This window comes from Tiliqua scincoides, chromosome 5, assembly GCF_035046505.1.
Source record: "Tiliqua scincoides isolate rTilSci1 chromosome 5, rTilSci1.hap2, whole genome shotgun sequence".
Lineage (NCBI taxonomy): Eukaryota > Metazoa > Chordata > Lepidosauria > Squamata > Scincidae > Tiliqua > Tiliqua scincoides.
The window spans coordinates 118615728-118634790 of NC_089825.1; the positions used below are offsets into that span (position 1 = coordinate 118615728).

Sequence of the window (19063 nt, forward strand, 5' to 3'; positions counted from 1 at the left end):
AGAACAGAAAAGCCATGAAACCTGGCACTAGTGGAAGCTATTTTAGCACCATTGCTAAGAACCTGAGCAGGACTGGGACACAGTCTCCTGGTACCTGAAGGCATACACCAGATGCATTTGCCTTTAACTGGTGGCGCTCTAGTCCAGTGGTCTTCAACCTTTTTCATTCCCATAAATTGCTGCAACTGCACAGCTAAGGCTTTGTGACCCACTGGGGTCCCAACCCCTAAGTTGAAGAACATTGGCATAAACAGGTGTGGATAGGCCTATCAATGGTTAGTTCAAGTGCAAAATAGAAAACTTCCCCTTACCAGTTGAAACCTCTTTTGGGTCCTTTTTTTGGGGGGGGGGGGAGGCTGGAGAACCACAGCCCCAGACCTCAAGCCTTTCACCACTCTGTTGCCAACATACATTAACATATCACAAACCTGTTTCAGATATATATCCGCAGTACTGATTACGATCGTACCATCATGAGTGCCCAAGCCAACCTGATGGGACTCTATCCAAATTCAGAACCTGGGATTGGATGGAGACCAGTCCCTGTCCACACAGTGCCTACTAAATATGACAAGGTGAGTGGAAGCCAGTAATCCCGAGCTCTCTGGGAAGAAAACAGTGTTCAGCTGACAGGTCTCTCCATCTGTGAATGACATATGTAACATTTTGTGTAATGTAACAGATCTGACATTTGAAAACCTGAAAATGTAGTGGCCAAGTGGTACTTAAAACACACACAGATTAATTTTTATGAAACTTTTATAAAGCGTTTCAGCCAATACAGGCTATGCTCATTTCCTCCTGGCTTCTATATATTAATGTATAGAAAATAACTGTTGAGGCTTTTCAGGATTAGAGTGCTGTTAATTAAAAGCTTCCAAGTTGTAAGTGCTGCTGCATTTTTGTTAAATATCCTTTCTTATAAGCCCCTTAATGTCAGTTCCTGTCCGTGGCATGACTAGGATTTGTGTCAACTGTGCGTGAGGCCTGGGTGTCACCCCATGCAGTGGGCAGGGCAATGCCCCAGGTGGTGGGCGTGGTGATGTACCTTTGCGCCACCCCCATTGGTTTTTTGGCTGTACCTTTTGTTAGGACACAGATATTTCAATGTGGTTTGTTTCATTGCATTCTGCATGAAATTACGCATTGATTGATATATAAGCTGATGGTTTTATTCCTCCAAACTCTGATTTTAGTGATTTTTGAACAGTTTAAAGTTCTTCTGTTTAAGGCATATCAATACAAAGACCCACCTGGCTTTTCAAGTACAAAATAGAAAACTTACCCTTCCCAGTTGAAGCCTCTTTTTGGTCCTTTGGGGGGGGGGGAGGCTGCCTTCTGGAGCAACTCCATCCGTTCGGGACCATTCTGGTGTCCTCACATTCCCCTTTACCTGGCTTGACTAACAGCCAAGGCTCGTCTGCCTACTCATGAGTAAATGTGACCGTAAGGCTGCTTTGCTTTCCATAGAGCTCAATAGGGCAGCTGGGAGGCAGGAACCTCCTTCTCGGGTGTTTTGGGGGGCTGCAGTGGCATTGCTAGGGAGCTGCGGGGGCTGCGGGCCACACCAGGTGACGCGCGGGGTGTGTGACGTGCCCTGGGGGGGTGACACACTAAAATCATGGCTTTAGGAGCTACTGCGTCATGCCATAAACTGTTGGCTGCAGAATTCCCAGCAGAGTGCAATGCAAAAAGCAGAATTGAAATAGCTCCTTTCGTTCAAAAGTTATGGCCAAAAAACCAGAAAGAAAAAATGAATGGATCCCTATGGAAAGTGAAAGTGAGCCGTATCGCGTGTTTACTCGTGAGTAGGCATACTTGCCATAGTCCATCAGAAAGGGCAGGCTGAGAGGACTCCAAGGATGTCAGAATGGTCCTGATCCAATGAATGCAGTCCCCAAAAACACAAAAGGGAGAAGGAGGTCCCTTTCACCTGCAGGCTATTGAGCCCTATGGAAAGTGAAGCAGCCTCACGGTTACATTTACTCACGAGTAGGCAGTCATGCCTTGGCTGCTGGTCAGGCCAGGCAAAGGGGAATGTGAGGACACCAGAATGGTCCTGATGGAACTGGAGCACAACAAATGCTCCCCCCCCCCAACTAAAAAGGACAAAAAAGAGGCTTCAGCTGGTAAGGGAAAAGTTTTCTATTTTGCACTTGCAAAGCCAGGTGGGTCCTTACCTTGATATGCCTGAAAAAGAAGAACTTTAAACTGGGCACTTGGGAGGGCTGGAAATCTCACTGATTCTTTTGGGGGGAGGGGTGTGTTATTGCAGGCAGACTACAGAGTAAGCTCCATTGACTACTATGGGACTTACTTCTGAGTAGACATGCAAAGGCTTTTGCTCACAGGCTGCAATTCTACCCACACTTTCCTGAGAGTAAGCCCCATTGACCACTATGGGACTTACTTCAGAGTAGACATGCATAGGATTGGGCTCACAGGCTGCAATCCTATCCACACTTTCCTGAGAAAGTAATCACTGAAGTCCATTTTTGATAGCAAAATTGTACTGTTTCACTATAAGAGAAGGAAACAAAAAACAATGAGAAGAAACTAGCAATTAAAGCCTGCTCCCCAAGGAAACAGGAGCCAACATAAAAACTGTTTTGTGAATTACTTTGTTGAAAAGCAGTATATAAATATTTTTTAATATTTTTATTAAATATCATTCATTCATTGGCATCCTTCAGTCTCGGGAGACTATGGTATCGCGCTCTGAATGGTGGTTCTGGAACAGCGTCTAGTGTGGGTGAAGAGGCCAATTCGGGAGTGACAATCCCTTCCACACTGGGAGCAAATGTAGTCTGTCCCTGGTGTGTCTCCCTGGCTGTGGGCCTTCCTTCTTTGCCTCTTAGCCTCAGACTGTTGGCAAAGTGTCTCTTCAAACTGGGAAAGGCCATGCTGCACAGCCTGCCTCCAAGCAGGATGCTCAGGGGTCAGGGTTTCCCACCTGTTGAGGTCCACTCCTAAGGCCTTCAGATCCCTCTTCCACATATCCTTGTATCGCAGCTGTGGTCTACCTGTAGGGTGCTTTCCCTGCACGAGTTCTCCATAGAGGAGATCCTTTGGGATCTGGCCATCGCCCATTCTCACAACATGACCAAGCCAATGCAGGCATTTGTTTCAGCAGTGCATACATGCTAGGGATTGCAGCTCGTTCCAGGACTGTGTTGTTTGGAACTTTGTCCTGCCAGGTGATACCGAGGATGCATCAGAGGCAACGCTTGTGCAAAGCGTTCAGTTTATATTTGTAATAATAATTCTTACAGCCCAACCTGAATCCACACCCCCCCCCAGCAACACAGGCATGCTAAGGAGGTGCTGCATCTTATGATGGGGAGGGGGGTCTCCTGGGCACAAGTGAACTTTTTGTTTAATTGCCATGGGGAAAGTTCCCATAGTCCCTATGGGACTCCTTGATCCTGTGCCAGCTGTTGGCCTGGCCACTGGCCCCCGCATGCTGCTTCCAGCAACTGTGCTGGTAGCCTTGCCACACTGGCCAGTGGTGATGGAGTGCACAACATTGTCATGCAACATCTGGGAGGATCCTGCCACTTCTGCCAAAATCTTGCCACCTCTGCCAGCCAAACATGTGTTCCGCCAGTAGGGAACTTACTATGGATTAGGCTGCAATTCTAACCTCACATTCCTGGGAGTAAGACCCATTGAACACACTAGGACTTACTTCTGAATAGACCTGATTAGGATTGTGCCCTTTGGCCAACCATTTTCAACCACTGTGCCATGGCCCACTGGTGTGCCATGGATGGTCTGCAGGTGTGCCACAGGAATTTGGGGAAGGATAATTTGTTAGTAGGGCCACTGGGGAATGTGAGCCCCTGCTATCAGTGCAGTGTGCCTTGCCAATTGTCAAAAAACCAATGGTCTGCCTTGACTATTTTAATGCCTTGTCAATGTGCCATGAGATGAAAAAGGTTGAAAATCACTGCCTTAGGCTGTTAAAAAAATAGGCTATTCAAGAATCAACTAACAGAGTATTCATGAATAACCTCTCAGCTATGCCCACTAAGAAGCAAAAGCTACAAACAGGAACCTTTTAATTAAGAACATAAGAACAGCCCCACTGGATCCGGCCATAGGCCCATCTAGTCCAGCTTCCTGTATCTCACAGCAGCCCACCAAATGCCCTGGGGAGCACACCACATAACAAGAGACCTCTTCCTGGTGCCCTCCCTTGCATCTGGCATTCTGACATAGCCCATTTCTAAAATCAGGAGGTTGCACATACACATCATGGCTTGTAACCCGTAATGGATTTTTCCTCCAGAAACTTGTCCAATCCCCTTTTAAAGGCGTCCAGGCCAGATGCCATCACCACATCCTGTGGCAAGGAGTTCCACAGACCAACCACACGCTGAGTAAAGAAATATTTTCTTTTGTCTGTTCTAACTCTCCCAACACTCAATTTTAGCGGATGTCCCCTGGTTCTGGTGTTATGTGAGAGTGTAAAGAGCATCTCTCTATCCACTCTGTCCATCCCCTGCATAATTTTGTATGTCTCAACCATGTCCCCCCTCAGGCGCCTCTTTTCTAGGCTGAAGAGGCCCAAATGCAGTAGCCTTTCCTCATAAGGAAGGTGCCCCAGCCCAGCAATCATCTTAGTCACTCTCTTTTGCACCTTTTCCATTTCCATTATGTCTTTTTTGAGATGCGGCGATCAGATCTGGATACAATACTCCAGGTGTGGCCTTACCATCGATTTGTACAACAGCATTATAATATTAGCCGTTTTCTTCTCAATACCTTTTCTAATGACCCCAAGCATAAAATTGGCCTTCTTCACTGCTGCCACACACTGGGTCGACACTTTCATCGACCTGTCCACCACCACCCCAAGATCTCTTCCCTGATCTGTCACAGACAGCTCTGAACCCATCAGCCTATATGTGAAGTTTTGATTTTTTGCCCCAATGTGCATGATCTTACACTTACTTACATTGAAATGCATCTGCCATTTTGCTGCCCATTCTGCCAGTCTGGAGAGATCCTTCTGGAGCTCCTCACAATCACTTCTGGTCTTCACCACTCTGAAAAGTTTGGTGTCATCTGCAAACTTAGCCACCTCACTGCTCACCCCTGTCTCCAGGTCATTTATGAAGAGGTTGAAGAGCACCGGTCCCAGGACAGATCCTTGGGGCACACTGCTTTTCACTTCTCTCCATTGTGAAAATTGCCCATTGACACCCACTCTGTTTCCTGGTCTTCAACCAGTTCTCAATCCATGAGAGGACCTGCCCCCTAATTCCCTGACTGTGGAGTTTTTTCAGTAGCCTTTGGTGAGGGCTACTTTGTGCAATTAATATTGCACAATATCATTGCTAACTGGGACTGACTTCTTAGTAAGTTTTATGGAAGGATCTTAACCAAGGACAACTGGTGTTGCCAGATAAAATAGCACTATACTGGATTAAGTGTGTGTGGAACCACAAGTTTAATTCCACTTCCAGCTGAGTGTGGAAACCACTAACGCAGTGATTCTCAAACTTTTTCAAGCCCCTAGGCTGTGGCCTGTTTTATAAATGCCAAGGGGCATAGATATGTCAGCAGTGCTTCCCCCAGAGGCAGATTGTTTAACCCCTTATGTACATAGCCTAATCTGCCCTGTCAGTTTCACAACCGACCAAAAATTGGATCATGACCCTCTGGTGGTTCCCAGATCCATAGTTTGGGAATTGCTGCACTAAGGCCTTCTCACTTCAAGGCCAATATTCTGCCCTAAAAAAATTTTTTTTTACATCATCTGAATTTGCTTGAAAACAGGAATGTGGAATAAGCTGGAACTCCTGGGTTCATTGACATGTAGTGTGGCCTAGTGGTTTAATCTTAGGAGGGGCAAAAGATCTGTTTGGTCCAACACTCTTCATTCTGTCTGTTTTTTCTATCGCACCACACAGTTACTGAAGCCTCCAACCCGGACCTGTCTGCGATACCAGCAGTTGATGGAAGAAACTATTAATTTGCCAAGCTATCAAGCTAAAATGAAAGCCTGGAAGGTACCAGAGGAGTTAGGAGCAGGAAGAAAAAGAATGGCAGGAGAATCTTTAGAACCTATCTGTTGCCTGAGGTGACCATGTCATTAGGCTGCATGGATAACCCAGTCTTGGTGATACAGCACAGCACCTCCCTTGCCACCACAACTGTCATGTCTCTAATTAGCTTCTCATATAGGGCATTCAAATTGTGTGGTAATTTGCAAACAAGTTCTGACCCTCCCCATGTCCAGAGCCTGGAATGGATACTTATGCACAACGCTGCTGTTCCACAAGGGATGCTGCTTAGAGGCTGTAGTGTACACCTGTACAGTTTTTTTAAACCCTATTTTTGCCCAGCCCACAGGTGTACACATTTGGTCCATGTTGCATATATGCACTATTAGGCAGAAATGGCTTAAACAGCTATGCCTGTGCATTAGGTGGGAGCTCCTTCCAGGTAAATGTGCAGAGGCTATTGAATCTCACCTTAGTCTTCTCCAGGCTAAACAAATTGAATTCCAGGTGCTCACATTCCCCTCCCTCACAGGGCTTCCTAACAGAGATGGCAAACCACACAGGGCTAACACCTGAGCAACTGACCCTGCGGAGTCTCTGGAGGGTGCATGACTCCCTCTTTTGCCAGGTAAGGGTATTGCCACTTCTTCTACCACAACCCCCTTCAACATTGGGCAATTCGCAGTTGTGCTGCCTTTTTGTTTTCTTTGTAGAAAACCCATAATCTGACTTTGCCCAGCTGGGCCACCCCACAAGTCCTGAGCACACTTGCAGAGATGGAAGCATTTAACATCGACGCCCATGTGGGAATGCATGCTGGCCGAGAGAAGGCCCGATTCAGTGGAGGTAAATGTCCAATTTTAAAGCCATTTCTGCCCAATGTTGCATGTATGCAACAGGGACCAAATGTGTACACCTGTGGGCAGGGCAGAAATTGGTTAATCAAGTCCTAATCATAGCTCATTGCAACAAAGGATCGAAATAATAGCACTCATTGTACAACACAAACACAATAGTCACATTTTAAAGTGCGTAATGATGCCAAAAGCAAACATGGATTACAGTGGGAGAGCCAATGTGGTGCACTGACTTTAGTGTCACCTTTAGACTGGGTTCATATTCCCACTCAGATATAAAGCTTACTGGGGGATCATGGGCCACTGACCTACCTTGCAGGCTTGTTAATAAGATAGGGGGGAGGATATGAACCACTCATTGCTACCCAGAAGAAAGGTGGGATCAAAATGAAATAAATGAAAATAAAGCATGGTACTTACAGTAAATGATCAGCACAGGTAACAACAGGGCTGGACAAATTACTACATTTGATGAGTCATAATAAAGACCTTCCATAGGCAACAGATTTATCTTGACCAGATGCCAGGCAGCACACCTTAACAAAATCTCAATGCAAGGACCAAACCCCATTACTGAGGTCAGTGGCAGGCAGACGGAGTACTGACTGAGAGCCAGCATACATCAGAAGACTTATGGACTGACTGACTCCCGAAGCCCCAGTGCCTAGTGAGAGTGGGTGGAGAAGCCCAACACCCAGCTTTGCGTCAGGACCCATTGTGACCTGGCCCCAGCACTGCCCTTGTTCCTTTTTGGTTGCAGTGAAAGGAAAAGGTGGGGGAAGCTGCTGTGTCTATTCTGATGGCGACTATGCTGCTTGATGCCCTCCTGTAGCAAGAGCTATTTAGTGTGCTAGAGATTAAACCGTGGTATTTAGGGGTTTGATGTCACATTAAGTCCCAGCTGTCATCACTTTCTCTTTCAACTCCATAGCTGTGGTTGGTGATGCAGCACAGAACTCCGTGCCCCTCCTCCTCACCTGCTATATTGCCAGCTTTGTACCCATCTAGGGGTCTGTTAGAATTTGATACCCCTCATTGTTCCCCTGTATCTGCATATTCACTCTTGCCTTTTCTCTGCAGGAGTCCTGCTTGGCGCTATCTTGAGCAACTTCTCCAAGGTTGTGTGCAGAGATCTGCCTCTAAAGATGATGATGTATTCTGCAGTAAGTCTTCTCCCAGTTTAGAGAAGGGAGGGCAACCCAAGGGCAACCCAAGAAGAAGGAGGCAATCTAGAGCTACTAGGGACTGCACCTACCAAGACAGGATTTTGCAGCTTCTCCACAATCCTGAATTCTTCCATTGCTTCCCTGCATGGAGTAATGGGAATGGTAGATTTTGAGTGTATCAAAAATTGAGAACCCTCCAAGTCTTTTGACCACATAGCAAGGAGAGAAAAAAGGTAAGGGAAATTAAGGCCGTCTCTCCTCTCCCCCAGTCTGTCAGCCTATGAACTAGAATGGCATGTACAAATACAGATTTAATATACTGAATAGATTAAATTAGGACAACCTAATTTTGGGTGGGGGGAAGGGAGCCTACTCATATAGTGTGATTTTACATACATTTAGATATTTCTGTTCAACTTAGCACGACAGCACCTTAATTGCTCTGCAAGGAGCCTTGGGAGTCTACAATGGTCACCCACCACCCTATGCCGCCTGTCATGGATTCGAGTTTTACCAAGAAAGCAATAAGTATGTTTAAAATAGAGATTTCTTTTGATAGGATTGGATCTTGCTCTGTAACTATCCTTCCTCCACAAGGAAATGAGAGATGGGTCAGAGGATAAATGGGGGGAATAGAAATTGATACATGAAAGCAGAATCCTATTCATAAGCAAAGTTTCCAGCCCTCAAAGCTATGAAAATCAGCTTAAAGGTATCTATACATGCCTGAAATTATTCCATTCACAGAGGGGGACAGGACTTCAGTGGCCTGCATAGCTCTCTGTGCCTTCCTATAACAGAATTATGTAAATAGCTTTTTTTAAAAGCCCATCTGATGACTTGCCTGCTTTTAGTCCCCTCTCCCTCACAACACAGTTTTCTGACTTGTGACAGTCTCGGGCCAGGCAATGCACCAATTTGAGCCTCTCCATCTCCACCAGCAACCAGCATCCTTGCAGCAGAGTCTGTCCCAGAGTGACTTGTCAGCAGATCCAGCTGCTGATGCATTAGCACAGAAGTTAGCATCATTAGGGGGAGGCAGTACTGGGAAGGTTTTGAGGAACTGTGCAGGAACGAAAGCATCAGATAGAGAGACAAGGCTAAACTTGTTCCTTATCTGAGAGACACCTGAGCAGCCTGAATAAGGAACTTGTAAATTTAATGTTTTTACCCCCAAACTCTCATGACTGGTTAATTGTCCTTAAAGGCACATGAATTCTATTCATTCCCAAGTGTGTTTTTACACAAAGTACTTAAATGCCAAGGCAATACACAAATATGTACAGAGTGTTAAACCTGAACACAAGTTGTGGGACACTCCAAATAATCCACTTCTATTTCAGTCTGCTGCAAGATTACGCAACAGCCACACTGCTTCACTGTGCACAGAAGTCACCCTCAAGCATGCTCTCTTGACACCAATATATGCCAGAGAGGAACCACGTGTCCTGCACCCTCTAGTAGTGAAGTCACACTAGATCACACCCCCAGCCCATCAGTAAATGCACAGCAGTTTCATGCATTTTCAACTGTTGTCAGGGAACAGTGGGCAAGGATTAAGCCCAGAAAACTCTCTCTGCCAAGCTGCTTTTCTCCTCCCATTCTAGTTCGTTCAGCGTGGTCATGTTCTACCGGAATGAAAGCAGACAGAAGCTGTATACTCTAGACCTACCTGGCTGCCCCACACCTTGCCCCCTACCCCTGTTCATTCATCTCACAAAGTCCGTTGTCCCACAGGATTGGCATGCAGAGTGTCAAAACCCACAGGAAGGCACAGGTAAGGCAAGCTGCCCCCCCATCTTCACTCCCACATTCCTTTTCCTCCTACTCCCCCACTAAGAGCTCCAGCTTACATGCTGCTTCTCAATTCTGCTTGCAGGACACACTGTAACAGCACTGGCTGTGGTGGTAGGTCTGCTGAGCACAGCATTAATTGGAGCTGGCATCTTGTACTGGAAGAAAAGATGAGATGGGCCTAAAGCAAAAATCAACTCATACATTTGGAATAAAAATGAAGAACTGCCTCTTTTCAGCTGCAATGGTTGGAACAAGGGGTGGGAGAAAGGGTTCGGTCCAGAGAGGAAGATCAGTGCAAAATCTGCACCAGTATGCCACAAAGAGAGCTTCAGCAGCCAGCAATTGTCAGAAAAGGGGTTGAACACAGGACTGCAAATAGCAGAGTACCACCAGTTTGTGGGGCACCCATGTTATGTGCAACTTACCCAGTTACCTGCACACCACATGTGCAAGCTCCCCAAGGACAGGGTTCTAGCTACATCTTACATACTGTACTGTTTTGCCATAGGCCATTATGACACAACACTGACCTTGCCTAAATGACTGAAGGCAGTCTACACCTACACCAACTATGCAAATCCCCTAACATGCCCTTTTTGGTACCTGACATTCTCACAGAGGGCTGTGGATTCCCTGTACAGTATTAGCTAAAATCTGCTTCAGCAAAACAGTCCTGTTAGTAACATAAGTGGTCTTGAAAGTGTGGGCAGAATCCAGCAAGGTGTTAGAAAGTATTTACAGTTTTGAGTTTCCTTTCAGCCAGGCAGAAGTCTGCGTATCCAAGTTGCCCAGACAAGTTTAACATCCTTATCACTAGACCTCATGACTATACCCCGATATGCACTCATTAAGGCCTTCTCACTAAAACGTGTAAGAATTAAAAAAGCAGAATTAAGGAATAAGGGGATATTCACAGGTGACTTTCCAACTGTTTTAAAATGTTTTATTTACAAACCATCAATACTGTACAGAACACAACCGGCTTTGCGTATAATTTAACCATGTTCTTCCTGGAAGTACGCAGGGCTTGCCAACACAAGTCAAGAGATTTGTAGTAGTTCATGAAAATATTTTGAAATACTATGTATTCGCTGTAGGGATTATACCATCCACTTGGTTACCTCGAGAGCCATCTCAATAAAAACGAGCGGTCAGCTTGGTTGACGCTAAACAAGAATACACAATATTAATTAGACTTGCATATGTTCGGCCAGAATAAGATGCTTTGTCAACGCCTCTTGGCAGCAATGTGTCAATACCCCATAGTTTCCAAACAAGCTGCTGAGAAGAAAATGTTTACAGGTGTCCCCCAGATCAGCAGATCAAGTACCCACTGTTTCACCTATCCATGAATCTGCCCCCCTAATGCCCATTATTTTAGAAATGATTGAAGCCCATGTGTCTCTTGCTTAACAGAAGAATGTGACATGCAGGCAATCAGCCTGCACACTAGAGGGACACTAACTGTACATTAACAGGAAGCAGGAACATGTCCTGCTTCCAGTTAACATTCAGTTTCCTTTCTATAACATGCGGGGCTGCTATTTATATATGGTTTTTTTAATCAGCAAGGCAGAATGCAACCCCTGCGAATATGGGGGGATGCCTGTACTTCCAAGGGAGAATGTCCCGAGTACTAAAGACACACTTCTATTCCCTGGAATGTGCCTCACCTCCAACAAGTACATATTGCAAAGCAAATTGATGAGCACAAACTCTTGCCACAGATGCCTCTCCTCCCCTTCATACAACCACGACATAACCTTTCATGATTGGTTGCAACTGACTTTTTTTGGCTACCAACTACATGTCCTTCCCTCTGCCTCTCCTCCCTAATCAAGCATTATACCTGGGAGCGCCAGTCACAGGAATAGGTTCCAATTTTCCACTTGATGTGAACACCAAGTCTTGGACTCCGTCACCCTAGTACCGAGCCACCTATTGAGAAAATAAACCTAATTAGCAAATCAAGTTGTTCCTCTCATTCTGCTACACAGTAAGGATATTTCTATACAGTACTGCTTTTTTCAACAAAAATAAGTTCACATAGCAAAATGCTGTAAACCAGCAAGTTATTCCCTGTCCCCAAAGGGCACATGATCTAAAAACCACAGAAAAAGATACCATTCTGGGGCAAAAAGGTACTGCGGATGCACAAGCAAAGACTGCCAGCAACACTGCACCATCACAATCTCCTTACTCAGTCTTCGACACCCACAATCTTTACTCAGTATGAACACACATGACCCAGCGATTGTTATTTGTCTGCTGCATCTTTGGGGAAGACAGCAGAGACCTGGAAGGCATTGCTGGGTGTAGAGAGTCACCATCATTTCAAGTGTATTTGGCACAGCAACCCCCTCAAGTATACTATAGTTTCCATGGCTGCATCTCCCATTTCCACAGACAAGGGTGAATACCAAAACAAGAGTTCACAGATCCCTCAGTCTCCTGGAGTGTCAAGTCCCCAGAAGGCACCAAATCATCATGGTGATCGGAGCCCAGTGCTGACATCATCGGGAAGCTGCTCTTCTCACCCTTTCAGAACTTTGCTTGCCAACTTCCACTTTACCTTCCTGTTTACTGCTCATTAAATGAATGCAACCTGCCTTTCTCACCTTGCTCCAGCAGAGGATGCCTTATTTCAACATGATAGTCAAATCTTCATCCTGAGAACAGCAGAGCCATACAACCCAATCTTCGAGTCACCTACCAAGAATGAAGTTAGATTAGCTCAGTGGTTCCCAAACTTTTTCGACTGGCAGTTCCTTTGAACTACTAGGTCATTGGCCGCAGCTCCCCATTAGGGCTACAATCCTATAAACTGTACCGGATTCAAGGAATCCTATGCATGGTTTAGGAATCCACAAGGATTCTGTGGCTCCCCTGGCTGGTCTCCACAGCTCTCCAGGGAGCCATGGCTCACAGTTTGGGGGGGAATCTTATTAACTTCTATCATTCCATCCCCTCTAAGCTAGGAGACAATGAAAAGGGGCAGAGAATGATCACCACTTTCCTCCAAATGATCATAAATCAATTATGATGAGGGAAAGAGAAGTGGACTAGGGAGCAAGTTTCTTCCCACCCCAACCACTATCTAGTCTTAGCTGTTCCCTTCTCAGCAAGGAAACTCATCTTTCAGGGAAGCTGAATTTGTATACCCTTTAAAAAGGGATTGGACAAGTTTCTGGAGGAAAAATCCATTACGGCGTACAAGCCATGATGTGTATGCGCAACCTCCTGATTTTAGAAATGGGCTATGTCAGAATGCCAGATGCAAGGTAGGGCACCAGGATGAGGTCTCTTGTTATGTGGTGTGCTCCCTGGGGCGTTTGGTGGGCCGCTGTAAGATACAGGAAGCTGGACTAGATGGGCCTATGGCCTGATCCAGTGGGGCTGTTCTTATGTTCTTATACATGAAACACAGAAACTTTGATCAACCCAGCTTTACATTAACCCCCAATTAGAGTAACCCCCAAAATGCACAAAGACATGGGGAAAGGGTGAGAAAGAAACCTATTCTTTAACCACTAAAACTGCGAGTTTATCAGGGAGGTGAAGAGGGTCAAGTGCCCACATTACTCCTATGGCCTGTTGAAGACTGAACACTATCAGCCATTGGTCCACCCCACCTTAACCTCTCAGCACAGACAGGGACACTGCTCCTCAGTACCCATGCTGTCAAGGACATGGGGGCACTGTCATCGTCATAGAAATCCGAGCCCAGTGCTAACATCACAGGAGCACTCCATCCACACAGCATGCTGAATGCCCAAGATAGGGAGAAATGGATGATCAATACAGTTCCAGTGGATGCTCAGTCACTTGTTAAGGCTGTAGGTCCCAAAACCTACTATTTTAAGAAAACCAATCCTGCCTGATCTTGTTTCCTGAGGAATCCCTATATATTGCAGAAGATTCTAAGTGACGTGCAATAGATCAGCAAAATTTTTACCATTGATGGTATCAGAAAAGTTTTTTCTTTTCTGAACTAATACTGCTGAAATGAGGCAAAGCTTGGAGGACCAGAGTGGAAAAACTAGAAGCTCAGTTCTGGTACTGAAGCAAAAATACATGGGCTGGGTATATGCTCAGAAACACCTTGTTCATTAATTCTACATACTGTGGCACAGTGGTTGAAAACGGCTGTTCTAGGGCATGCACAGTTCACACACTGCACTAGCCATGCAGGTATAAACTACCTGCACTACCTAGGCCATACCCAACATGTACATCTCCACACCACAGATCAGTGGTATTACGCTGGAAGTGAGTTTATCCATTGCTGCAAGTGTAAATACACAAGACAGCCTCTTTATGGATCTTCTAATGGAGAAATCCGTCCAGCTCCTACACAACCACACCCTGTACAGCACCAGCGACATGCGGTGGGTGGGGTAGCAGGTGAAGCAGTGCCTCCCCATCAGGAGTCCTTTGAAAAAGCTTTGCATGTGGGTTGTGAGTGCTTGAGCACCTCCCACAGCAGCAGTGCTTTTCAAAGGACTCCAGTGGGGAGGCACTGCCTCACCTCCCACCGAACATCCCTGACCAGCACACAGTCTGAAAATGGATAAGGCAACACTTACCCAATATGCAGAGGTCACTGAATCACTGGAGATCTCAAGCAGATGCTCCACTGCTTTAAGGGCAGGGAGACAAAGGCAGCAGCACTGGAAAAAGAATAGGTATTGAATACAGTGGGCATCTTTGCACCAACAGGTCATCCCCCACCCTCCCTCTCAGCTCACTTTAAGTGCCTCAGTTCTACCTTTCCTTAGTCCCACTGCACAGACCCTATGCCCAGACCTTGAGCTCAGCCTCCCCCTGCCCTTCCTGGCATCATCTGGCTGCCACACTCTTTGTGCCCAGCCTCCCTAGCATCACCTGGCTACTACACTCTTCTCCACCTCCCTCCAAAGGCGCCTTCCCCCACAGGTCTACCTACACAGCAGCCAGAAATCCCCCCCCCCTCCCCATGGACAAGCTGATCCTGCCCCCAAGCCTCTTGACTGCCACTCACTGCCACCACGCCGCCATTTTGAACAGGCAGAACTTAGCCACACGTGGCGCTTTTATAGGCTGCTCCTTGCCCCGCCCACACCGCCCGGGCGGAACCATTCAGCCTATGGGGGAACTCTCCCCCTTTGGCCTTTCCTATTCATAACTGTCTTTGGTTTGGGGGGGGTCTTAGCAAAACAACCGTAAGGAACATTTAGTGCAACTTTAAACAATTATCCATTTTATAGTACTTTAAGGTAAACAGTGCTAAAAGGAGAAAAAAGGTTACTGCCACCCCCCCATCCCAGCCAAAATGGGAGCTTCTCAAGTCCAGCTGGGGAAAAAAGTGCCCAGAATTGCTTTTCCAGACATCGCTGCAAGCTCATTCATTACAAGTGCGACACAATTGGAGAGCAGGGACAGTGGAGAATGGGGATATTATGCGGGTTATTCATTTCTCTCTTCCCCCCCCCCCCTTGGCTGAACTTTGTTAGAGACTGGAATGTGCAAAACACACACAGAGAGAGCCTCTGAGCATGTGCAGAGTGATAATCATGGGTGCACTTATCTTTGTTTCAATTAAGCACATTTATAACTCTTTTTAAAAAAAATATATATCAGTACAATATTCCAAAAGTGAAGAACAAGAAGTAAAACTCTGATGCAGCAACAGTAAAACTGTCTGAAGGAGCAGAGAGAAACAGTGGCCATTTCATCATAAGAACATAAGAACAGCCCCACTGGATCAGGCCATAGGCCCATCTAGTCCAGCTTCCTGTATCTCACAGTGGCCCACCAAATGCCCCAGGGAGCACACCAGATAACAAGAGACCTCATCCTGGTGCCCTCCCTTGCATCTGGCATACTGACATAGCCCATTTCTAAAATCAGGAGGTTGTACATGCACATCATGGCTTGTAACACATAATGGATTTTTCCTCCAGAAACTTGTCCAATCCCCTTTTAAAGGTGTCCAGGCCAGACGCCATCACCACATCCTGTGGCAAGGAGTTCCACAGACCAACCACACGCTGAGTAAAGAAATATTTTCTTTTGTCTGTTCTAACTCTCCCAACACTCAATTTTAGCGGATGTCCCCTGGTTCTGGTGTTATGTGAGAGTGTAAAGAGCATCTCTCTATCCACTCTGTCCATCCCCTGCATAATTTTGTATGTCTCAATCATGTCCCCCCTGAGGCACCTCTTTTCTAGGCTGAAGAGGCCCAAACTTTCCTCATAAGGAAGGTGCCCCAGCCCCGTAATCATTTTGTTGCTCTCTTTTGCATCTTTTTTGCATCTTTAGAATCCCATGCATTCTATCCATACTTTCCTAGAAGTCTCACTGAACACAATGGGACTTACTTCTGAGCAGACATGCATAGGATTGGGCTGTAAACCTCAGGCAACTGAAACCTCTTTGTCCACTCAGTTCTTAAAGCAGTGGTGGGCAAACATTCAACTTTAGGAACCCTGGACCTTTAGCAGTTGTGTAGGAGAGAGAATTTCAGCAGGTTTATTTCAGCAGGTTTCTACACCTGCTGAAATTCCCTCTTCTATACAATTGTTGAAGGTCTAGGGATCCTAAAGGTCTAGGGATCCCAAGTTGAAAGTTTGCCCATTATTTATTTAAGGCTCCAATCCTATTTACACTTTCCTGGGAGTAAGCCCCATTGAACAAATGGGACTTACTTCTGAGTAGACCTGCATCAGATTGTGCTGTAAAAGATTTATGTCCTGCTTTCCCACCCTTTCAGGAGCTCAAAGACAGCTTACCTTTTTATTGACTGGTTTATCGATTATTTTTAATCAATTGGGTTTTTTTTAAACAAAAAATGGGTTAAAAAGAATTAATAAATAGTCAAAAATAAAACTATTTCCTGATTTCCTACACACAAAGTACTTTTGTGTAGGAAGCTGCATGCCGCCCAAGCGTAGCTAGTCCCATGTGAAACTTACTGTACATGGGCACATATAATGCTCTTTATATTCGCAACATACATGTGCCATTCTCACAAAACTCCAATTCCTGGTTTACTGGTCAAACCATATCTTAAATCAGGTCTTGTAGCTATAGCAGATGGCAGCCAGATGAATGGATAATTGGCTGGTGTTGATTAAACGGTTATAGTGCAATCTTGTTCTTGCCTACTCAAAAGTAAGCCCCACAGATTCAATGGGATTTATTCCTACATAAGTGTGTCTAGTGGAGTGCAACCTAAATTCTTCTTGAGCAGAAAGCTTAACAAGGTCTTTTGCTGAAGTGTTGCGGCTTACTGGTAGATCATATGCTCTGTTTGCAGTAGGTCCTGGGGGTTAATTCCTGTTGGCAGGTAGGGTACAGGAAAGGTTGAAACCCTGGAGAGTTGCTACCAATCTGTGCTGGCAGCACTGACCTAGATGGACCAAAGGCAGCATAAAGGCAACTTCCTCTCACAGACAGTGTGAGCAGAGACTACCCGATGCTGTCCTGGGTCCACCTCTGCTACAAAACACTGGGGGGAAAAGCCCCTTACATATGGGCCGTCACATGGTTTTTGCACACCTAGGAGTGCGGGACTTCTGGTTTTATTTAAAGGGATTGTGTGAGTACATGAGCTGGGTCCCTGCAAAGTCCTACACTTTTGGGTTTGTAAAAACCACTTGAAGGTGAACAGTAAGGAAGAGGTTGATCAAGCAAGCAGAAAGTAAATCAAGCAAGCAGAAAGTAGAAAGTAGATCAATGTGGTTCATGTCCGTAGCAGGCTGGAAGGAAGCAGTGGCAGACTTGGGGTGTCGGGCACCTCAAATCCACTGCCCACTTACCACCTGCCACTGGCACAAGCTGCATCAGGTCACCTCATGGCTGCGCCAACTGTGCTTCTTATGATTCTCCAGTCTAGTCTGTTCAAGACTTTGTGTCATTTTAATTGATCCTAATAAAGGTATTACCAGAGGGTGCCTTCTGGTTCTTTTCTACTATACCAACATGATTTTCATTGCAAGGTAACTATTCTTGAAGGCTCACTCCTACAAATGTTTGGAAAAGGAATTGTTTTTCTTGGGAAATAGAAATCTTGACTTCTTTGGATGAATGTGACAGCGGCTTGGAAGCCTGCAGTCAATTTCATATGGACTAGCATCCCCATCTCTGCTCAGTACCTCTCTGGAAACAAAATGAAGCAAAACTGATTGGACTCCCATGCAACCCCAAAGCTGCCAATAAACTCCAATGAGCTGAGAGCAGTGCAATCTTGAATGAAATGGTAAGGGCTGGCCCATGTATGAAGCCAATTGAATTGATCGTCTTATACAGCAGACTGAGGGGAGGCACTCATCATCCACACACCTCCACCACTTCTCCTCCTCCTCCCATTCATTGGATTAGAGGGCAGAGCAGAAGAGGAAGTGTGGAGGAGAAGAAAGTGTTGGGCTAGAGTGCTGGAGAGACACTTTCCTTTTTCAATCCCAGAAGTGAGAAGAGCAGAGTCTCGCGCACCACCTGGGGGCAGCATTTGGCACTCCACCTCAAGCACCAGGAGGTCTTGGGCTGGCCCTGGAAATGGTAACTGTACAACTGAGCTGTTACAAGGTAAGAGCCCCAAACTGTATTCATACGAAAACATGTGACCAGCATTGGGTCCTTCTGTAACTCAGGAGTAGTAATGGCACTGATTGGCCCTGTAGAGAAGAATGTATGAATGAGCATAATGTTTGCACTAAATTGGCCAGGGTTTCACACAATGGCTGCAAAAGTTTGGCAGGTGGCATTGAGAGAGGCTTGCAGTTTCCATCTTGAATGCCAACCGCTGTACCAAGCAGAATGAACCCCATCCTTGAATGCTAACTCATTACAAAGATACAAAGGGAAAAATAATATCACTGCCCTGTCATCTTGGAAAAAAAGACTGAATGTTTTGACCCAACTATAGCCAGGTTCCAGAACCTCCAACACAACAAGACCCATGAGCCTAATTTTGTTTCTGGCTAGAACTAAAGAAAAATCCCTACATCATTTCCCACAAAACTCTGGCTCCCTTGTCCCTCTGCTGTCTCACAGCCATAGAAAAACTCTTGGCTCTGTCAATGCCACCAATTTCCTGGGAGTTCTTTGAACAAGCCTATTTTCTGGCTAGTCCATGCCCTCAAAATGACAGCTACGGAAACCAGATACACCCTCCAAAATAGACAACTTGCAAATTCCTGCTCCCAGAGCCTGAGCCAGGCGATGGGAATTGGATGGGGATATTTATAGGCTT

General features: G+C 45.8%; 2 protein-coding genes, 1 long non-coding RNA gene and 2 other non-coding genes across 8 annotated transcripts in view; 1 reads left to right on the forward strand and 4 right to left on the reverse strand.

Annotated features, from left to right (window-relative positions):
* The window catches only part of LOC136654228 (integrin alpha-M-like), a 27207-nt gene extending 19530 nt beyond the window's left edge, over positions 1–7677 (reverse strand). The window contains exon 1 of one of the 4 annotated variants that reach the window (XM_066631165.1): positions 7289–7677. In XM_066631165.1, the coding sequence (XP_066487262.1) occupies positions 7289–7487 (199 nt within the window). In that variant the 5' untranslated portion in view covers positions 7488–7677. Of the gene's footprint in view, positions 1–428; positions 634–7288 lie in introns of those variants that run through there. The other 3 variants (XM_066631166.1, XM_066631169.1, XM_066631168.1) reach the window with 3 other exon arrangements.
* The window catches only part of LOC136654227 (testicular acid phosphatase homolog), a 15060-nt gene extending 5018 nt beyond the window's left edge, over positions 1–10042 (forward strand). Inside the window, exons 4-11 of the mRNA XM_066631164.1 lie at positions 438–575; positions 5919–6017; positions 6544–6639; positions 6725–6857; positions 7949–8031; positions 8456–8562; positions 9642–9811; positions 9914–10042. Of these exons, the coding sequence (XP_066487261.1) occupies positions 438–575; positions 5919–6017; positions 6544–6639; positions 6725–6857; positions 7949–8031; positions 8456–8562; positions 9642–9811; positions 9914–10002 (915 nt within the window). The 3' untranslated portion in view covers positions 10003–10042. The remainder of the gene's footprint in view (positions 1–437; positions 576–5918; positions 6018–6543; positions 6640–6724; positions 6858–7948; positions 8032–8455; positions 8563–9641; positions 9812–9913) is intronic.
* A 761-nt stretch (positions 10043–10803) lies between these two features.
* LOC136654320 (uncharacterized) lies at positions 10804–14501 on the reverse strand. The gene is made up of 4 exons (XR_010794597.1): positions 14418–14501; positions 12450–12540; positions 11681–11769; positions 10804–10997 (listed from the first exon to the last, which is right to left on the reverse strand). It is a non-coding gene; the product is annotated as an uncharacterized lncRNA (long non-coding RNA).
* LOC136654897 (small nucleolar RNA SNORD88) lies at positions 12268–12356 on the reverse strand. The gene has a single exon (XR_010794640.1). It is a non-coding gene; the product is annotated as a small nucleolar RNA SNORD88 (small nucleolar RNA).
* LOC136654896 (small nucleolar RNA SNORD88) lies at positions 13491–13578 on the reverse strand. The gene has a single exon (XR_010794639.1). It is a non-coding gene; the product is annotated as a small nucleolar RNA SNORD88 (small nucleolar RNA).
* Positions 14502–19063: the final 4562 nt, after the last annotated feature.